Source organism: Phocoena phocoena, chromosome 15, assembly GCF_963924675.1.
Source record: "Phocoena phocoena chromosome 15, mPhoPho1.1, whole genome shotgun sequence".
NCBI classification, from domain to species: domain Eukaryota; kingdom Metazoa; phylum Chordata; class Mammalia; order Artiodactyla; family Phocoenidae; genus Phocoena; species Phocoena phocoena.
In genome coordinates, this window is record NC_089233.1 from 60,116,469 (window position 1) to 60,136,536 (window position 20,068).

At 50.1% G+C, this 20,068-nt stretch overlaps 1 protein-coding gene across 1 annotated transcript in view; it reads left to right on the forward strand.

The window, feature by feature from the left end:
• The first annotated feature begins 419 nt into the window (after window positions 1–419).
• The window catches only part of RSPO4 (R-spondin 4), a 39,687-nt gene continuing 20,038 nt past the window's right edge, over window positions 420–20,068 (forward strand). The window contains exon 1 of the mRNA XM_065893274.1: window positions 420–498. Within this exon, the coding sequence (XP_065749346.1) occupies window positions 420–498 (79 nt within the window). The remainder of the gene's footprint in view (window positions 499–20,068) is intronic.

Genomic DNA, 20,068 nt, shown 5'->3' on the forward strand with positions numbered 1-20,068 from the left:
CTGGCGTCCGCGCGTCTGTACCTCTGTGTGTGGCGTGGAGGACCGTACCTGTGTATGCCACGGGACAGTGCCGGGCGCGGGAACGACGCCAGAGCGCGCACGGCGTGACAGACCGACCTGGCCGGGCGACCCCCTCCAACCCCACCGCGCGCCTTCTCCAAGCGGGTTAATGCACCGCCCCCGCCTCGCTGGCTCCTCCCCGCCCGCCCCTCCCAGCCCCGCCGACGCCCTCACTAGACCTGGAGGTCGGCCCCTGGGCTGACTGCGGGTCCCTGGCGGCGGGACCGACCCCGCACTCGCGGACGCTCCCGGCGCGCCCCGAGCAGCCCCCGCGCCCGCTGTGCCGCCGCCGCCGGTAGCCGCTGGGCCATCGGGCCTCCCAGGGAGCCCCGCGCCCCCGCCCAGACCAGGCTGCCCAGATGCGGGCGCCACTCTGCCTGTTGCTGCTCGTCGCCCACGCCGTGGACATGCTCCCCCTGAACCGAAGGAAGAAGCAAGGTAGGAGGGGCAGCCGGCAGGGTGGCCGGGAAGACGCCGCGGGATAGTCAGGGGGGTCGCCCTTGGGGCATCTGCCTGCTGCCCGACGCCCGGGGCTGTTAACTCTTCCAGACTGCTGTCAATCCCACTTTACAGATGGGGAAACTGAGGCCCCAGGGCACCCGTGGGGCAAGCTGGACCAAAAGGCTCTCCAGGGAGGGAAGGAGCTGCCAGGGCTCTCTCATTGCCCCGCTCCCTATAATCACAGCATTGCTGGGCGAGGGGTGGGGGGAGTGACTTTTGCAGAGACAGGAAGCCTCAGGTGGCAGGCTAGAGGTTGCAGGGCCTAAGGGACAGAGTTAGTGGCTCAGAAATCATCCCAAGCATCCATACTGAGCCAGGAGGTGACATAAAGGGTCCTGAGCTGGGAGTCCAGATGCCCCGGTCTCAGCCCCATTATAGACCCTGATCCCCCACATCACTTTCAAGAAGCCAGTAATTTTTGGTGGGTTCCCCTCTGGTGAGGGCATGAGCTGCGTGAGCTCAGAGAGACCTGAGCTTGAAGACGTTTATTCTGGGATGACCTGGAAGACGTCCAGCCCCTCTAAGACCCTCAGTTTTTCCATCTTGACCTCCTAGGGCCACTAGGAGGATGTACCAAGGTTCAGACCATAAATGTACCTGGGGCACAAAGCCAGGGGCTCCTTGCACTCTCACCTCGGGGGTCCTGTGCCACAGCCCCTCCCTGAAGGAGTCAAAACATCCTCAGGAGGTGGATTTGAGGCTGTCCCTGCAGAGCCAGGGTTGGAAGAGCCTGGGGGACCGAGGAAGGTGAGCGAGTCCCATACCTGAGCCGGCAGCCCTTTGGCCTCCGGGTGGCAGTCTGAGAATCAACAGCCAGCCACTGTGCCCAGGGTTTTCTACTCATGGAGGGAATCCCCACTACATCCTCATGACGTAGGGCTTATCCCATTCTAAAATCCAGGTGCCAAGGCTCAGACAGGCTAAGTAACTTTGCTAAGTTGACCAGCAGGTGAATGAAGACCCTGTGTCTTCTTTCTTTGCAGCTCTGGTGTGAGGTCTGAGCTTGTATACGTGTGAAAGAGAACGAGGGTCTTCCCTCTGGGGGATTCTAATCCACCTGAGTGAAAAAGCCCTAAATGGACACAGTCACTCCTGGAGTGAAACAGGAGGCAGAGAGAGGCTGTGGGAGAATTGGGGGTGGGATTGGGTGGGACAGAGAGACTGTGGCGTGAAGGACTCCGGCTCCAGGTGTGACTGGACAGAGGGATCCAGGGAGAGGAGAGGTGGGTGGGCTTCACATGAGCTGGGGGGCATCTGGGACCTCATGGGGACACTGTTCTGTGAATGGCCCTTGTATAGTAGTTACGGTCATGGGCTCTGGAGTCAGCCTGCCTTGTTCAAATCCCTGCTTCCCCAGTTACCAGCTGAGTGACCTTGGGGAAGTCACTTTGCCTCTCTGAGCCTCAGTTTACCCATCTGACGGTCTTTTAGAAGCTCTCTAAAATCTTTCTCAGTTCTTAAAAAGACCAAAAAAAATAGATAAATAAAAACTGTCTCCTCAGCGACTCCTCTTTAAAATAGAAATAATAATCTTCAGTATCCAACTCACAGGGCAGATGTGGGTAAGACTGGATGAGTTAGTGTGTATGTTACATGAGTAGTCAAGTACAATAGTCATTCTCCTTTCCTGTCCATTGCGTCCTTTGCCTCTCATAACAGCCTAGTGGGGCTGGGGGGATGCTTATTTCCTAGACAAGGAAACAGAGATTCAGAGAGGAAAATTGATTTGTCCAGCGTTGCACAGAGGGTTAGTAGCAAAGCAGGCTTGAATCTCAATCCGTCTGACATGACGCTGAGAAGATATCTCCTGAGCTGTGTTGGTCTTCTCTTCTCAGAGCCTCACTTTCCCCATCTGAAGAGGAGCTGGTTTAGAAGATCTTTAAGATGCTTCTCAGTCAGTTCTAAAAGACACACACACACAAAGAATAAAGAAAAAGAAAACTTCCAGTCCCTCCCCCCATCCCCAGTTGCTCAGTGAGGTCGGGCATGGCTGCGCCTTACCCATTTGGTGAGGGGGCTCTTGGCACCCCTCCCCACGGCAGGTGATCTCTTGCGTCTGGGACACATGCATGTCCAGCGCCGCATCTTCAGAAAGAGGCTTGTGGCTCCATTTATCAGTCAGGTGCAATGGAGATAGCCTTGGATTTCAGTCCAACCGCCAACCCCTTTGGGTAAGTGGATTCCCCACCACCACCTGCCCGCTGCCCACAGCCTTGGTTTCCCCATTGGCACTGGGGTGGAGGTGGGGGAGGGGTAGCAGAAGGCTTCCTGTAGCATCTTCTGCAAGGTGGTCAAAGGAGTCCTGGCCAAATAGGTATGAGAGATGCTGGCTTTAGCAGATTTCTTAACTGTGGGACTTATCAGAGGATTCATAGTGAAGAGGCTGAGGGTAGAAAGTGGGACCTTTCCCAAACCAGTTACAGATTAGAGACCATTTTCCTAAGACAGCTGCTTGGAGAATTGCACATGAGACCCCTGAGGGTCTTATCAGGTTTGACATTCTGGTCTAACTGCGGCAGGAGAATGTGTTCTGAAGGCACCTATGTATTGGCAGTGTCTTTTCCTTCCTTTCCTTTCCTTTTCTTTTCTTTTTTCTCCCTCCCTTCCCCCTTCCTTCCTTCCTTCCTCCCTTCCTCCCTTCCTTTCTCTCTCCCTCTTCCCCTTGTTCATTCAACAAGCATTACAGGGCAGACCGTGCGCCGGGCTCTGTGCTGGGAACTTTGGGAGTGCCAAGGTGAACAGACCTGGGGCCTGTCCTTGAGGAGCTGCCAGTGTGGAGAGATGCCCTTCCCTGGCCCTCTCCTACCTCCCCTGCGTGCCCGAGTGCTTGGCCCAGCCTTTGGCCTCCTCTTCAAGGTCAAGAGGAACACTCGCTGGGCCCAGCAGCCGCCCAGGCTGAGCTGTCACACTCGGGGCCTGGTTCCCACAGACCCATGCTTCCTCAAGCTCCAGCATCACTGTTTTTTGATGAAACCTAATTTTTCTGTTTCCAAGACAAGAAAGACTAAAAGAAAAGGCTTGAGAATGGTTCTTGGATCTCAAGTGACTCTTACAAAACAACATGTTGATTTATTAAGTATAAATGAATCAGAACCAGATGAGGACGTTTCTCTTGAAACATGCTGGGGTGTCCCCGCAATAGGACAGTCGGGCAGGGTGAGGGGGCCCTGGTCTGTACCCCTACCTCAATACGGAGCTTCATTTAGGCAATGAGGAGAGGACAGGCCATGACTGACTTTCCCAGCGTCCAAGGCCTTCTGGGGAGGGGGCTCGGTAGAGGCAATTGTCACCCACATTCACATGGTGCCTTTAGATCCTTCTAGACCTGAGGCAGCAAAGGGCAGAGGGAGGAGCTCTGAAATTCAGGGCCCTCTCCTTCCCTGGATGTGTGATTTGGGGCAGTCCGTGTACCTTCTGCATTGGTTCCACATCTGTGAAATGGGAACAGTTGTACCTACGTCTTTGGCGTTTGGGACGCTTCACCACAGCCCCAGAGGGAAGGTGTCCAAAGGCATAGAGTAGGTGCTTCATGAGGACTCAGCCACTCCCCCTCCCATTTTACAGCAGAGCTGGATGCTCCCTGGGCTGGGGGAGGGGAGTTTCATGCAGGTTGAATCTCACCTCTGCCCTTCTCCCCTCTCTGAGCCTCTTTTTCTTTATCTGTAAAAGGACTGTGGCAGCGCCCACTCCAGAGTCCTGTTAGCGGGACTGAATATAATAATTCTCTGTAAACTGAAAAGCCCTATGCGGATGGCCAGGCCAGCAGCACCGTCCCCTGTACACAGACAGAGAAGCTGAGACACGGCAAGCAAGTACCTGAGGCAGGGGTGGCGATCGGGGACGACCCAGGTTTCTAGTCTCCGGGTCAGGGCCATAGCTGGGCCCAGAACAAGGTGTATCCCACAGACCACCCCACCCCTGCCCAGCCACCAGAGGAGACCCTTGAGGCCACTTGGGGCCAGCCACGTGCCGGGGGCTCTGTATGTGGGTTTCGACATCTGACTGACTATGGCGCTACCTGTGTTACACCTATTTCCTAGACAAGGGGTCTGAGGCTCCAAAAGGGGCAGGGACCTGCCCAGGACCTCCCAGAAGCTGAGCTGGTACGTGGACCCAGAGTTTTGGAGGCTCCAAAGCCTGTGCATAGAAAAATAAATGAATTCTGCTAGAGACTTGCCAGGGGCTGCGAGGAGGAGGCATCTGAGAAGAGCCCCATCAGAGGGCTGCAGAGGTGGCAGCCGCATAGGAGCTGGGGACTCTGGCAGGAGGAGGGGAGGGTCTGGCCGGATGGGAAGGGCCGAAGGGGCTGTGTGGCAGAGGGGGTGGAGGTCCGATGGCAGACAGGCCAGAGCCCAGCATCTCCTAGGGATGTCAGGAATGGATCCATCAGAAAAACTGACATGGACAGGATCCCTCAGCGCAGCCTAGAGAGACTGGTCAGCGGCAGTCCTGGTCTCAGCTGAGGAATCTGAGACTCAGAGGTGGGACGTTACTTGGCTGAGGTGTCACAGGATAAGGGGACCTTCTTCCCTTTGTTCCCCTGCCTCCTCTAGTCCATCTGTCAGTCCACTGTCTCTTCATCCATCTTTCCATCCTTTCATCTAGTGAAAAAACTGAAGCTCACGTCGATGCAGAGTTTTTCCATCAGCAGATGAGGGAGATAAATTTAGTAAATGCAGCTAGCGTTTAGAATGCGGAGAGGGAGTAGAATGGATAAAACAGAACAGAACAGTATAGAGGGGTCGGCAAACTGGTTTTGCAAGAGGCCAGATAGTTACTATTCTAGACTTCATGGGATATATTCTTCCTGTTACGTTTGTTTTTTACAAGCCTTTAAAAATATTAAACCAGGGCTTCCCTGGTGGCGCAGTGGTTGAGAGTCCGCCTGCCGATGCAGGGGACGCGGGTTCGTGCCCTGGTCTGGGAAGATCCCACATGCCGCGGAGCGGCTGGGCCCGTGAGCCATGGCCGCTGAGCCTGCGCGTCCGGAGCCTGTGCTCCGCAACGGGAGAGGCCACAACAGTGAGAGGCCCGCGTACCGCAAAAAAATAAATAAATACATAAATAAATAAAAGAAGATTTATTAAAAATATATATATATTAAACCATTCTTAGCCTACAGGCCATACAAAAAGAGGCCATAGCCCAAAGTTAGCCCATGGGCCATAGTTTGCCATCCCCCTTTTTAGAAGATATCAGAGTGCATTGCAAGTGTTAAGATTAATTATCATTTTGGGAAATGGGTTTCGGCTTACATATGTATGTGAATGTATGAGTGGGCGCATGTGTGTGCACATGGATGTGGGTGTGTGTGGGAGTGTGTGAATGAATGTGTGTGTACTCCGTGTACTGTGTGTGTACTGATGTAAAAATGTAATTTTTACCATTCCCCCAAAAGTGCGGAACTTTTGGCCGAGCCCAATGCAGTGCTCCTGACAGCTCCGAGAGGCGGGTTCCAGGGGATCCCAGTATTGCAGATGGGGAGACGAAGGCCCCATGCGTCACACAGCCATAGGCGTGTGAACCCAGAGAGTCTGGCTCTGGAGCCCCAAACAGGACACCGAACTGCCTTTATAAGTAGCAACTACCCTCGACACATTTTGCAAACCTCTGTTTCTTATGCTTGTTTCTAAAGGCCCAGGATCTGGCAGCCGCATCCTTCCCAAGGTGTTTTCTTTTCCCAAGGTAGATTTTAGCCGTAGGACCCATTGGGGGCCTAAGTATCCCTCCTGCATTAGACACCCTCAAGCAGCCAGTGAGCACCGGACATTACATGCTCCTTTCTCACCGACCCTCCCCCAACCCTGCCAGGTGGATGTGGTTGCCTCTCTTCCTTTACAGAAGAAGCAGGCTGGTTCAGAGAGAGAAACTGGCTTGTCCAAGGTCACGTAGCCAGTGTTCCTGATTCCAGAACCACAGGAGCAAATCCCGCCTACTATAGACTGCTCCAGAAAGTCATCTAATGCTGCCATTAACCATCCTGTCATTTATATAGCACTTTATTGTTTGCAGAGCAGTTCAACTTTCATTTTCTCTCTGGAGTTCTGGAGCACGTAGAATAATGGAATGTTAGGACTGAAAAGGCCAGTTGAGACCTTTGAGACCCCACGCTTGTAAAAATGGAGCCTCAAGTGAGGAAGTACCTCGCCCAGGATCATCTAGCCAGGAGTGGAGGTGAGGATGCAGGAAGGCAAACGTGGGTGGTGAGGGTGGCCTTGGATAGGCAGAGGAAGGCAGCTTACTCCAGGGCCTGGAATCTGGTTTAGAGCCTCAGTTTCCCCTGTGTGACTTGGCCATACTCAGTCTGCTTTGCCTTTCTCCCAGGCCTAGGAGAAATGCTAGATGAGAGGACGGAACCAAGAGGGCTTTCACAGCTTGAAGGCTGTCTGCAGAGGTTTCTTAATAACCAGAGGCCAGCCTGTGGTCCAGGAGCCTCGTAAGGCCTCCAGAGTTACCTGAGTGCCACATGGGATCTGTGGCCTGGCTGTGTGGTTCCATAAGAGGGACCTGGTGGAGGCCTGGGCCCCACACAGAGCCACCATGGCCTGGAGGGCAGTCCTTCCATCAGAGCCCCAGGCTGTGGACACTGTCAGGACGTAGATCAGCCCCAGACCCTGTGGACACCCAGGAGCATATGCCTCACGTATATATCCACACACATATATGTTCCTAAAAACATTTATTTGTTTTTTTTAAAGTACTTAATTTTCATTGGCACCAAAGGTTTAGAAAAGTCTCCTTTTGATTTAGTTTTATGGTTGAGCATTTACTCTATGCCAGATGTTACCTGTGTTGTTTTATTTTATTTGTCAATGTCAGGTACTATGCATATAAACTGACTAAATTCTCCTAATAAACCTGTGATGTGGGTACTATTATTATCCCTGTTTTACATATGAGAAAACCGAGGCACAGAGGGGTTAAGTGACTTTCCCCAGGACACACAGCCAAGTTCAAATCCTTCCTAGTCCCAGAGCCAAGCTCCAACTACTGAGCTCAGTTGCCTCCCACCCTTATTTAGTCCTCAGATCAACTTGCGAAGGGACTGTTATTATCCACGTTTTACAGAAGAGGAAACTGAACTAGGAAGAGAGGAGCATTAGTTGAAGTATGTGAAGCTGCCATTTCTGTAGGTTGGAAACAGCCAAATATTAGCGATTTCATACGTTCCCAGTACATTGGCAAGTAAGTTTGGCAAAGTCAGGATTTAAACCCAGACAATTGATTCCAAAGGTTGGGTGCATAGCCGTCCTGCCTGGCCTCCTCCCAATTCATCCAGGTGATAGCCCACGAGGTGATTTGATCCTTTTATTCTCCAGAGGCCGTCCAAGCGTAGAGAGGGCAATCGACTTGCCAGGGTCACACAGCCAGGATGGGGAGAGGTTGGAATGTGCCCCCCAGGTCTCCATAGCCAGAACCTCCTTTTCTCAACCCTGTGCAGCAGTCAGCGCCACTCGGGACACATGAGCCCTGGGGATTCCTCCAGGGTCCCGAAGGGAATGGTTTGTTCCCATTGCCTGGGTGAAGCTCACTCATCTTGAGCACTGCTGCCTCAGGCTAGGCCACTACTGCCTGCCCCTGGGATGGTTTCTTGTAATGCCGCGTGACTCATAGGGCCCCTGCTCTGTGTCCCGTGGTGGGGACTCCTCTGTGCTGCTGTGGGTGGGGGGTTCTGTTTCAGCAGCTCAGAAGAAAGGCATTCTCAAGCCTGGGGGACCCAGACTACATAGGGAAACCACTCCCTTTCCCTGCAGCCTGACTGCAGTACCCACATCCGCAGGGGTGGAGACACCCAGAAAGGAATGTCACAACTGCCCTTCTGCAGCCTGCTCTGGTGTTGGCAGGCAGGCACAGCTGTCTCTAGCAAGTGCCAGATGAGCAGTGGGAGGCTGGCTGGCTGTCACGAAGGCCACGGCCTCTACTGCTCACCAGCTGAGTGACCTTGAGCAGGTCACCTCTCCCCTCTGGGCCTCAGCTGGCTAATTTGCAAAATGGGGCATGAAACGCATCCCTAGCACATAGTGAGTGCTCAGTTAGTGACTATGAAGAGTGTCCAGTGCCAGGCAGTGGGTGTGGGATTTGGGCTGTGACAGGCCTGGGCTCAGCTCCCAGCTCTGCTACTGCCGTGATTGGGTGAAAATATTTCACTCCTGAATCTCATTGTTGTCTGTCGATACAATGGGGACGATAATAGCATCTACATCATAGGATTGCCTTGAAGGTCAAAATTGTGCATATAACCCACCCGGGAGACAGTAGATGCTAATAAATGGTGATCACAGTAATGCGTCATAGGAAGGTTGGCTCCTTCTAGCATCCAGGACATTCCAGCCTGATGTCAGACGTGCCCCCGCCTGTGTCTGAAAGTCCTCTGTAGACCTAACTCTCCAAAAGAAGGTTATTTTGGGGAGCCCAGATTCAGAGGATAGGGAGGTCCTAGGTGCTCTGTGTCTATGGCGCAGTGACTCACCCTCTCTGAGCCTCTGTTCACTCCTCTGTGAAAGGGAACCTCAGAGAACAGCAGTGAGGATGGAAGGATGTGTGTGTGTGTGTGTGTGTTGCTGGCACATTATAAGTGTATAAATGATGTGATGGCTGTTTGCGGATGAGGCCATGATGGGGCCTGACATCCTGCCCTCTGCCCATATGGCAGGCTGGAAAAACCCAGTCAAATGCTGTCTTTCAGACCCGATTTTCCTTCTTCCTCCCCTCTTGCCCCGCTTCTGACAGGCATCTGAGTCAATCAGACTTAATTCATAGCACATTATCAGCATCAGCCGAGCTGAGAGTACTCTTGTATTATTTTATTTCTCTTTCCTTATTTTTTAAATGGTTACACATTGACAATTTTTAATTTTACTCAAAATTTATTTCACTTATTTAAAATTTTTTCATTTTTATTTTATTTAAAAATTTTATTTTTAAAGTTTCAATTTTTATTAATTTTAATGTAATTTATTTAAATTTACTTTATGTATTTTTATTTTATTCTTACATTTTATTTTTCTAAGTTTTTTTATTTTATCATTTAGTTTTAAAATGCCATTTTATTTTAAATTTTTTATTAATTTTAGTTTTGTCTTTTTTGTTTGTTTTGCGGTACGCGGGCCTCTCACTGTTGTGGCCTCTCCCATTGCGGAGCACAGGTTCTGGACGCGCAGGCTCAGCGGCCATGGCTCACGGGCCCAGCCTCTCCGCGGCATGTGGGATCTTCCCGGACCGGGGCACGAACCCGTGTCCCCTGCATCGACAGGCGGACTCTCAACCACTGCGCCACCAGGGAAGCCCAATTTTAGTTACTTTTTATTTTAAATCTTTTAATTTTACTTTTTGGGTTTTTTTCATTTTAAAATTTTTGTTGTATTTTTATGTGCCCACTTTTTTATTGGGTTTCCTGAATTTTTCTTGTCAGTTTATAGGACTTCTTTGTATTACCTACATATTAATCCCCTGTTGGTTTTGACATGGAAGATATGTTTCTTCGATCTGATACCCAGCTGCTAACTTTGCATGTCCTTTGGAGAACAGAAATTGTTACTTATGATACTGTTCATGTGATCAATCCCTTGAAGGTTTTTTAGGTAGGAGGGCGTTGTTTCTGCCGTATGTTCTGAGCTTTTTGATTTTACAGAAAGTCCTCATAAGATGGTCTCATGAGAAGGGTGTGAGCCCCCGATTCTGTATCCCTTGAGCGGATCACCCTTCCCGCAAGTGATTCTTCCCTGACAAGTGTTGACAGTCCTGATGCAGCAGCCCTCAGCCCTTCCTGAGTACATTCCTGGAACTCAAATTCAGGTGACGCTTCTCTGTCCACCCTCATTCCTGGATGTCCCCTGAGTCATCGCATTTCAGCCAGCACACGTCTGCTGAACACTTGCTGTCAGCTGGCCCCTGTCCTTGAGGGCCCCAGACTGATGAAGGTGGCAGTCCCAATAGAGTGAATAGCAGAGGTGTCAGCTGGAGACCCCCGCCCCTGGGACAGGGGACGTTGGCTTGACGTCCTCCCTGAGAGCAGAGCATCCTCACAATGGCTGCCGTTCCCCCAGGGCTGCTTTGGCTGAATAGCTTCAGTTTGTAGACCATCTTATTCCCCTACATCAATAACCCTCCCTCCAACCACACCTCCCCCATTAAAAGAAAAAGAAAAAAACAGAGCACTCAGGACATTTCTGGGTAACAGACTTTATTGAAGGTCTGGGGATGCTGCTAAGGGCTCCATGGTTTCAGACTTAAGACCACTGGGTTGTTCCTGCAGCCTCCCCTCTTCTCCTCCTGTCTGACCCTGCACACAGCTCGGGGCCCCTCTTTGGCCCTGAGAGACGTATGACTTTCAGTGGCACTCCTCTGCCTTTGGAGAGCCACTGGGCATTAGGCAGCAGGGAGGGGCTGAGAGGCCATCAGGGAGGCATGGCTCCCAGCAGTTAGGAGCTAGGACTCTGGTTTGCATCCCACCTGACTCTTCACTGTGGGTTCTTGGGTTAACCACTAACCCTAACCCTAACCCTAACATCTCTGAGCCCTAGTTTTCTCATCCATGAAAATGTGTAAATGTAACCCAGCTTTGCAGGGCTGTGATGGGTTTGCAGTGATTTAACACAGGACCTGGTAGCTCAGGATCCTGCATGCTGCAGACGGCATCAGCCTGGTTCTGCCCATCTGCAGACCTGGTCCCTCAGAGGATCTACAGGAGCTCACAGAGACCAGCACCTCTGGCTGTGGCTGCTCATCTTGGTTCCAGCCCTTAATCCTGGTTCTAACTGGGCAAGAAGGATTACGGTTCCCATTTTGCACATGAGGAAACTGGGATCCACTGACAGTGGTTGTAGAATTTCCAGGCCCTGCAAGCCTAGGTCCCTCCAGCTGGCTGGGTTTCGGTGTGGTGGAGACAGTGCCCCAGGACCACGAGAGGTTTCCAAGGTAGAGCCCCACCACATACTGTGCCTGTGTCCCCTTCTTCCATTCAGCTCCTCCCTACTGGCATCACACCATTTCTTGAGCACCTACTATGTGCCGGGTGATTTTTGTGTGCATTAGTTACCCACAACCTTCGAAGATAGGACCCATTTAACAGAAGAGGAAAGCAGAATCCGGATAGGTGAAGCCACTTGCCCAGGTTTCCACAGCCCCCATACAGTCTGGGTTGGAAGCCAAGCTGGGGCTCCGAAACCAGAGCTGTTTTTCACTGTGCCAGGAATTGGTGAGCAGAACCCAGGGCAGAGCATAAGGACAAAGTTGGCTCCCATTTGATGTCCTTGGCATATGAGCTGGGCACAGAGCCAGGGGCTCTGCAGGTTATTACCTCCCTTTATCCTCCGGGCACCCCTTCGATAGCATCATTCTCTTTTGTAGCTGAAGTGTGGGGCTCAGAGAGGTGAAAGAGACTTCCCAGAGTCAAGGTGGCAGAGCTGGGATTCATACCCAAATGTGTGTGACCTGGACTCCCGCCTGCCCAGCGCTGCCTCCCTCCCATCTCCCATTTCCTGGGCAGTTGGTCTGGGGACCTGGCCTGGGCAGATGTCACTGTGACTCACCACTTATTCTCACCTTCGAGAATGACTTAGGGAACCATCCAGACAGGGCCTCGGGTTTCAGTCCAGCTTGGGGGCGGCGGTATACAGCCGGTTTAGGGAGCCACTGAACAGCAAGGCGGCTTAAAGCAACCAGAGGGAACCTTGAATGAGACCTTGTCCTGGTGGCCTGCGAAAGTCGAGAGGACACAGCAGGTCAAAGAGGCACAACCCGAGCCAGTGGCAGGGAGGAGCAGAAGTGATTCAGGCATCTCTGGAGGAGGCTGCGGGGCAGACACAGTCATGGGATTCTTGGGTTAGGTCCCCTGATTGCTGAGGACGGGTAGCTGAGGTCTGCTCACACCAGCTACCTGCTGCACCATGGGCTAGGCCACTTACCTTTTAATTCTCATAATACCCCACAAGCAAGACTTGTCCATCTGCTGCTCACAGCCAGCAGCCTGGTCCAGACCCCCTAGGTGGTCACAGGCCTCCGCCCTGGGCTCCCAGCTCCTGCCCCCTACTGTTCATTGTGCTCAGCCCCAGAGGGAGCTTTCAAGATGGCAGACACTCCTTGGCCTACACCACGCAGGGCCTTCTCATCTTGCTTCCAGGAAAACCCAGCACCGTCCACACTCCTTCTTAGCCTACCACCCAGGTCTGGGCTGATTTGCCTTTCCGACCAGTCCCTGTGCTCTGGCCTCACTGCTCTCTTGCATGCTAAACCCCTGGACCTTTGTACCTGCTGGTCCCTCTGCCAAGAACGCTTTCCTTATATGTCTCAGCGAGTCCTGTCTTGTGGCCGGGACCCTCCTCTCCTCTCCTCACTCTGTTTACTGTCATTCACTCACTGTCACTATCTCAAATGACCTCTCTCTCCTTTAGGGTGCAAACTCCCTGAGGGGAAGGGCTGTCTTGTCCACTGATGTATCCCCAGTGCCTACAACAGTTCTTGGCACATAGTAGGCCCTCGAGCACATTTGTGAAAGGAACAAGCTTTCCAGTGAGTGGGTGATTGCCTCTCTCTTACATATGAGCAAACCGAGGTTCAATAACGGGCCCAGGGAGTGAAGTGTGGAGCTGGGATTTGAAGGCGGGGTTGTCTGATCCCAAGCCTTAGGTTCCCACCTCTACTCTTTATGCCTCACTGCTGAGCAAGACTGATTGGGAGCCTCATCTATTGTGGGGAAGGGGTGACGATAGTTGTGTCACCTGGAACAGCAAGAGCCCAGCCATCCTCAGTCCCAAAGCAGGTGCAGCAGTGGGTATAGCAGGCCTGGCCGCCCCAGTCAGAGGCCAGGGACCAGGCTGTTCACAAGGCCAGACAGGGAGAGCCAGCTGGCTGGAGATAAAAAGCCAAAGGCACCCATCCAGAGACCAGGGTTCCAGCCCTGCCTTCCAGTGACCCACTGTGTGGCTCTGAACAAGTGCCTGCCCCTCTCTGAGCCTCAGGGCACCATTTGTAAAATAATACTACTATCCGTATACTACAGAGTTCAAACTTTAATAGACACTGCCCAAATCCTTTTTAAAAGTAAGCACTGGATGTTGCCAGTCTTTTAGTTTGCCTTTCTGGTAGGTCACAAGTAATATTTTGTTCTTATTCTAAACATCATTTTGAAAATTATTAGTGCAATATAGTAGCTCTTCCTGAGGTTACTGGTCCATTTGTCTTTCTTTTTTGAATTACTTGTAATATTTTTGCCCATTTCACAACCTTGGGTCGTTGCTGTTTTTCTTCTTCTTGATTTCTAAGAGCTCTTTGTATATTAAGGATGGTAATCCTTGGCCTTCTTTTGTGAGGCATAATGATCAGAGTGGACATGTAACAGAGGATCACAAACATGACATTTGCTTTTTTTCTCTCTCTGTCTCTAATTCTGTTATATCTCTAAAACCCAATCCTTAATAACTTTGGGTAGATCTCAGAGTTTCTGGTATTAAAAAGCTCAGTTTGGTGCTAAATTTTTAAAAACACAGGTCTAATTCAACGCTGTCTCCTTCCCCATCACTGACGTGGCTCCTGACTCCACTGATCTGCCCTGTGGGGAGATGTGTCGTCCTCCCTCCATTCCTCCCCTGTGTGCCGGGGAGCAGAAGAGGGATGGGGACAGGGACAGCTGTGTCTTACTTCTCTGGTGCTGCTGTGGCCTCACAAGTCCCAGCAGTGAGAAAACTCAGGGCCGCATCACCAGTGAGCACAAGGAAGCGGATGGGTCTAAACGTTCCTATGCCTCCCTCCACACCCTCCGTGTGTGGCAGGTGCCCTACCTGTGGCACGGCTGTGACTTATTAGGGGAGGAGCATGGCCTCAACCTCTTCGCATATTCCGAGCTCCCTCATATGGGTACCCCATGGTACCCCTACAGCACCTTTGGGTTGGAAATTTTGGATCAAGTTCAACAGCCTCCTTCAGTGTCCACGTGATCCGGACAGAGAATTGGCCCTCCCCTTCTGCATCTCTCATTCATTCTCCCCCCTCCCCCAATAGACATGGGAAGGATCAGCAAGTGTGTGTCCAGTCAGGGGATGAAATGCCCATTTCCATGTCTTATCGGGTTCCCTCCAAACTGTGAGTGATTCTCTTGCCACCCCACCTGGCTTTAGGGAATTGGGGAAGTGCCGTGCCCCGCCGCAGCCCCTGCTAGACAATCCTTCCTGGATCCTCTTCAGACGTCGGTTTACACCAGCTGGTAGGCAGTGGAGGGGGAGAGGATGGAGGGTGCAAAGATATCTGGCCTCCCCCTTGCTAAGTTCTGAAGGGGGTGTCTGGCTCCAATTCCATACTCACGAGGCAGCTTTCTTTAGAACACAGGGGTAAGGGGAGGGGAGGACTCAGACTTTGTTTCCACCCTTAGTCACGGGTTTTGGAGCAGCCAGATACATCTTGTTCCTTCGTTCACCCAATGGACATTTACAGAGCACCCAGTGTACCCCGGCACTGTGCATGGCACTGGGAGGCATGGGTGAACAAGACAAAGTGCCTGGGAAATTTCCCTTCCTGATCTAGTATCATTTTGCTCATCTTTCTAAAATGTTTCCACAGGTCTGTGATTTGTCTTTTAACTTTGTCCAATAAATCAAATAAAAGAAAAAAGTTTTTGTTTCTTGTTTTCACTGGAGTCTAGACAAGGGCCTGGTATATTGTAGGCATTCAAGAAACACCTACTGAATGGATGGATGGATGGGTGGATGGATGGCTATTGGGCCCTTAGAAACACTGAGTTTAACCATCCATTTGACAGATGGAGAAACTGAGGCCCAAAGACAGGGAGGGACTTGGCTGAGGACCCACAGAACTGGGAAAAGAGTCCATATCTGGTGCTCTCTCCCTTCTACAAGGTTTTGAAAGGGGGAGGGAGCCTGTGGGGAGAGACCAGACTCAGAATAGGGTCCCTAAAGATGTTCACCCCATGTCTGGAGGTTCAAACTGGATTCCCAGCTCTTTGTCACCGCTCGGAACCTCCAGTTACCCCGGGTGCTGGATGAGAGGGGCTGGGGCTGTCCCTGGAACACCGAGAGGGTCCAGTGCTGAGGCCCAGCCCCATTCCCTGATACTCACTGGCGGCAGAGCCCCAGGTTTTCTCTGCACTGGGAGCTGATAGTATATCCAAAGCTTCCTTAGGGCTTAATTGTAAGAGGCAATGAGGGTGTTTACATGGGACATATTCTAGGGGCTAGGTTCTCCGCAGTACTTAATAATAGCTACCAGTTACTAAGATTCCCTGGCTTTAAATCCCAGCTTGCCACTATGTGATCCTTAGCAAATTACTTACCTTCTCTGTGCCTTAACTTCCTTGTCTGTAAGAGGAGATAATAATACCTTGTAGGGTTGTTGCAACAGAGTCTGGCCTTGTAAGAGCTCCACACTGCTCACAGCTACCCCATTGTCGTGCACCTACCATCTGCCAAACCCTGTTCTGAGCATGTCAGACACACCAACGTACTGAACCTTCTCAGCAATGCATGAGGACAATGATTATGCCCATTTTACAGATGGGAAAACTGAGGCTTAGTTTGTGATTTAGACCCAGGCTGTCTGCTTGCTACACCATGCTGTACTGCCTCTCCTGCCATTGGTGCTGAGGGACTTTGGGGTCTGAAAGTCGTTAGAGATTATCCATGCCCTTAGGGGATGCCCCCTGAGGTGAGCAGACAAAGCCAAGAGGACTGGCTCAAGATCCTCCCCCTCACCCTATGCAAGCCTCAGCCAAAGCAGCTCAACTCTTAGCTGCCCTATTAACCGAACTCCCAGATCACATCCTATCTCGGGAAAAAGAAAGCTTCCTTGGCTGAAAAAAGTTAGAAAGTCCTCTGTCAAGACCAATCCCTTGTTTTTCTGCTGGGGACACTGAGGCTGCCAAGGTCACACAGTGAGCCTGAGTCCCAGCCGAGACGGGAAGCACGGTCCTGGCTCCTAGCCCCGAGCTCCGTTCATTGCGGGTCTTCAGCATGGTGGGGTGAAGGGGTCATTTGTGGAGCAAACTGCAAGACCTGGTACCTCTCAGTCGTGTGCATGTTAGGAATCCTGTGCTCTCAGTTCCTCTTAGGAAGTTCCCCCACCTTCCCTGGAATCCTGGCACTCATCCTCCCCACGGCTCGTGGGGGGCTCCTGGACTGGATTAGTGGGCACCATCCCCCCTACCCCCGGCTTGTGGCATCAGGTCTCCAGATTGGCTGGACATGTCCCACCAGGTCCTGACTGCTGCAGCATCCTCCCCCTCGGCCGAAGCTGAAGCTTTCACCGCCTCCCAAAGAGCCACGGGAGGCCTCCACAGCCATAGAGTGCCCAGGAACCGTGAACTCCCCACAGAGGGAAAGGGAATTAGCAGCTAGTGTTTCCTGTCCCCAGTATTGCCAGGTGCTTTATACACAGCTCTTGGGGCACTTTATAGCACCCAAGGCAGGCTCAGAGAGAGAATCAGAGAAGCAAGAGACCTGTCCGACGCCACACGGCCAGACAGCCCCACCATAGGCAAAGCCAAAACCTGTCTGAGTCCACTCCCCAGCCCACAAGTTCTCACTGAGCACCCACTGTGTACCAGGTACCGGTGCTACAGACATGAACAAGTCAGAAACACCTGCCTCAGAGAGATTCCGTGTGTGTGTGTGTGTGTGTGTGTGTGTGTGTGTGTGTGTGGTGTAGCAGGGTCTCTTGAGCACCTACTATGTGCCAGGCACTGTTTTGAGCATAATGCATTTTATCTGCAAAATAGCCCTGTAAAAGTCACTAGAAGAAGAAACTGAGGCACAGAGTATTTCTGCAACTTGTTCAAGGTCACGCACACAGCAAACCTATTCTTCTAACGCAAAAAGAAAAGGAACTGTCCTCTCCGTATTTTTTCAGAATAGCAACTGCACGTACCCAACACTTCATGACAGTTTTACGTGTAGGACAATTGCAAGACAATTCCTTACGCAATTTCACATACTTGACACTTTCACACGCAAGAGAGTTTTGTGACAATTCCACAGATAGATGGATTTTGCGACAGGTTCGCACTCCGGGCAGATTCGTGACAATTCTGTTCATGGATAATGGCGTGCCGAGCTCTGGGGGCGTGGATGCCGGGGAAGCCAGCTGGGGGTGTGTGACTGCCTCCCCTGGTCCTGGTCTCAGCCGCTGCTCCTACCCGCCCCCTCACCCACTGTGCAGCTTGCCGAATGATGAGGAATCCAGTAACAGTTCTTTTTTATTTTTTTTTGAATTTTATTTTATTTATTTTTTTATACAGCAGGTTTTTATCAGTCATCAATTTTATACACATCAGTGTATACATGTCACTCCCAATCGCCCAGTTCATCACACCACCACCACCACCACCCCCGCGGCTTTCCCTCCTTGGTGTCCATACGTTTGTTCTCTACATCCGTGTCTCAATTTCTGCTCTGCAAACCGGTTCATCTGTACCATTTTTCTAGGTTCCACATATATGCGTTAATATACGATACTTGTTTTTCTCTTTCTGACTTACTTCACTCTGTATGACAGTCTCTAGATCCATCCACATCTCAACAAATGACGCAATTTCGTTCCTTTTTATGGCTGAGTAATATTCCACTCTATATATGTACCACATCTTCTTTATCCATTCGTCTGTTGATGGGCATTTAGGTTGCTCCCATGACGTGGCTATTGTAAATGGTGCTGCAATGAACATTGGGGGTACATGTGTCTTTTTGAATTGTGGTTTTCTCTGGGTATATGCCCAGTAGTGGGATTGCTGGGTCGTATGGTAGTTCTATTTTTAGTTTTTTAAGGAACCTCCATACTGTTCTCCATAGTGGCTGTATCAGTTTACATTCTCACCAACAGTGCAAGAGGGCTCCCTTTTCTCCACACCCTCTCCAGCATTTGTTGTCTGTAGATTTTCTGATGAAGCCCATTCTAACTGGTGTGATGTGGTACCTCACTGTAGTTTTGATTTGCATTTTTCTAATAATTAGTGATGTTGAGCAGCTTTTCATGTGCTTCTTGGCCATCTGTATGTCTTCTTTGGAGAAATGTCTATTTAGGTCTTCTGCCCATTTTTGGATTGGGTTGTTTGTTTTTTTAATATTGAGCTGCATGACTGTTTATATATTTTGGAGATTAATCCTTTGTCCATTGATTCGTTTCGCTTGCAAATATTTTCTCCCATTCTGAGGGTTGTCTTTTCGTCTTGTTTATGGTTTCCTTTGCTGTGCAAAAGCTTTGAAGTTTCATTAGGTCCCATTTGTTTATTTTTGTTTTTATTTCCATTACTCTAGGAGGTGGATCAAAAAAGATCTTGCTGTGATTTATGTCAAAGAGTGTTCTTCCTATGTTTTCCTCTAAGAGTTTTATAGTGTCCGGTCTTACATTTAGGTCTCGAATCCATTTTGAGCTTATTTTTGTGCATGGTGTTAGGGAGTGTTCTAATTTCATTCTTTTACATTTAGCTGTCCAGTTTTCCCAGCACCACTTGTTGAAGAGACTGTCTTTTCTCCATTGTATATCTTTGCCTCCTTTGTCATAGATTAGTTGACCATAGGTGCGTGGGTTTACCTCTGGGCTTTCTATCTTCTTCCATTGATCTATATTTCTGTTTTTGTGCCAGTACCATATTGTCTTCATTACTATAGCTTTGTAGTATAGTCTGAAGTCAGGGAGTCTGATTCCTCCAGTTCCATTTTTTTTGCTCAAGACTGCTTTGGCTATTCAGGATCTTTTGTGTCTCCATACAAATTTTAAGATGATTTGTTATAGTTCTGTAAAAACTGCCATTGGTAATTTGATAGGGGTTGCATAGAATCTGTAGATTGCTTTGGGTACTATAGTCATTCTCACAATATTGATTCTTCCAATCCAAGAACATGGTATATCTCTCCATCTGTTGGTATCATCTTTAATTTCTTTCATCAGTGTCTTATAGTTTTCTGCATACAGGTCTTTCGTCTCCCTAGGTAGATTTATTCCTAGGTAGTTTATTCTTTTTGTTGCAATGGTAAATGGGAGTGTTTCCTTAATTTCTCTTTCAGATTTTTCATCATTAGTGTATAGAAATGCAAGAGATTTCTGTGCATTAATTTTGTATCCTGCAACTTTACCAAATTCATTGATTAGCTCTAGTAGTTTTCTGGTGGCATCTTTAGGATTCTCTATGTATAGTATCATGTCATCTGCCAACAGTGACAGTTTTACTTGTTCTTTTCCAATTTGTATTCCTTTTATTTCTTTTTCTTCTCTGATTGCTGTGGCTAGGACTTTCAAAACTATGTTGAATAATAGCAGTGAGAGTGGACATCCTTGTCTTGCTCCTGATCTTAGAGGAAATGCTTTCTTCAGTTTTTCACAATTGAGAATGATGTTTTCTGTGGGTGTGTCATATATGGCCTTTATTATGTTGAGGTAGGTTCCCTCTGTGCCCACTTTCTGCAGAGTTTTTATCATAAATGGGTGTTGAATTTTGTCAAAAGCTTTTTCTACATCTATTGAGATGATCACATGGTTTTTATTCTTCAATTTGTTAATATGATGT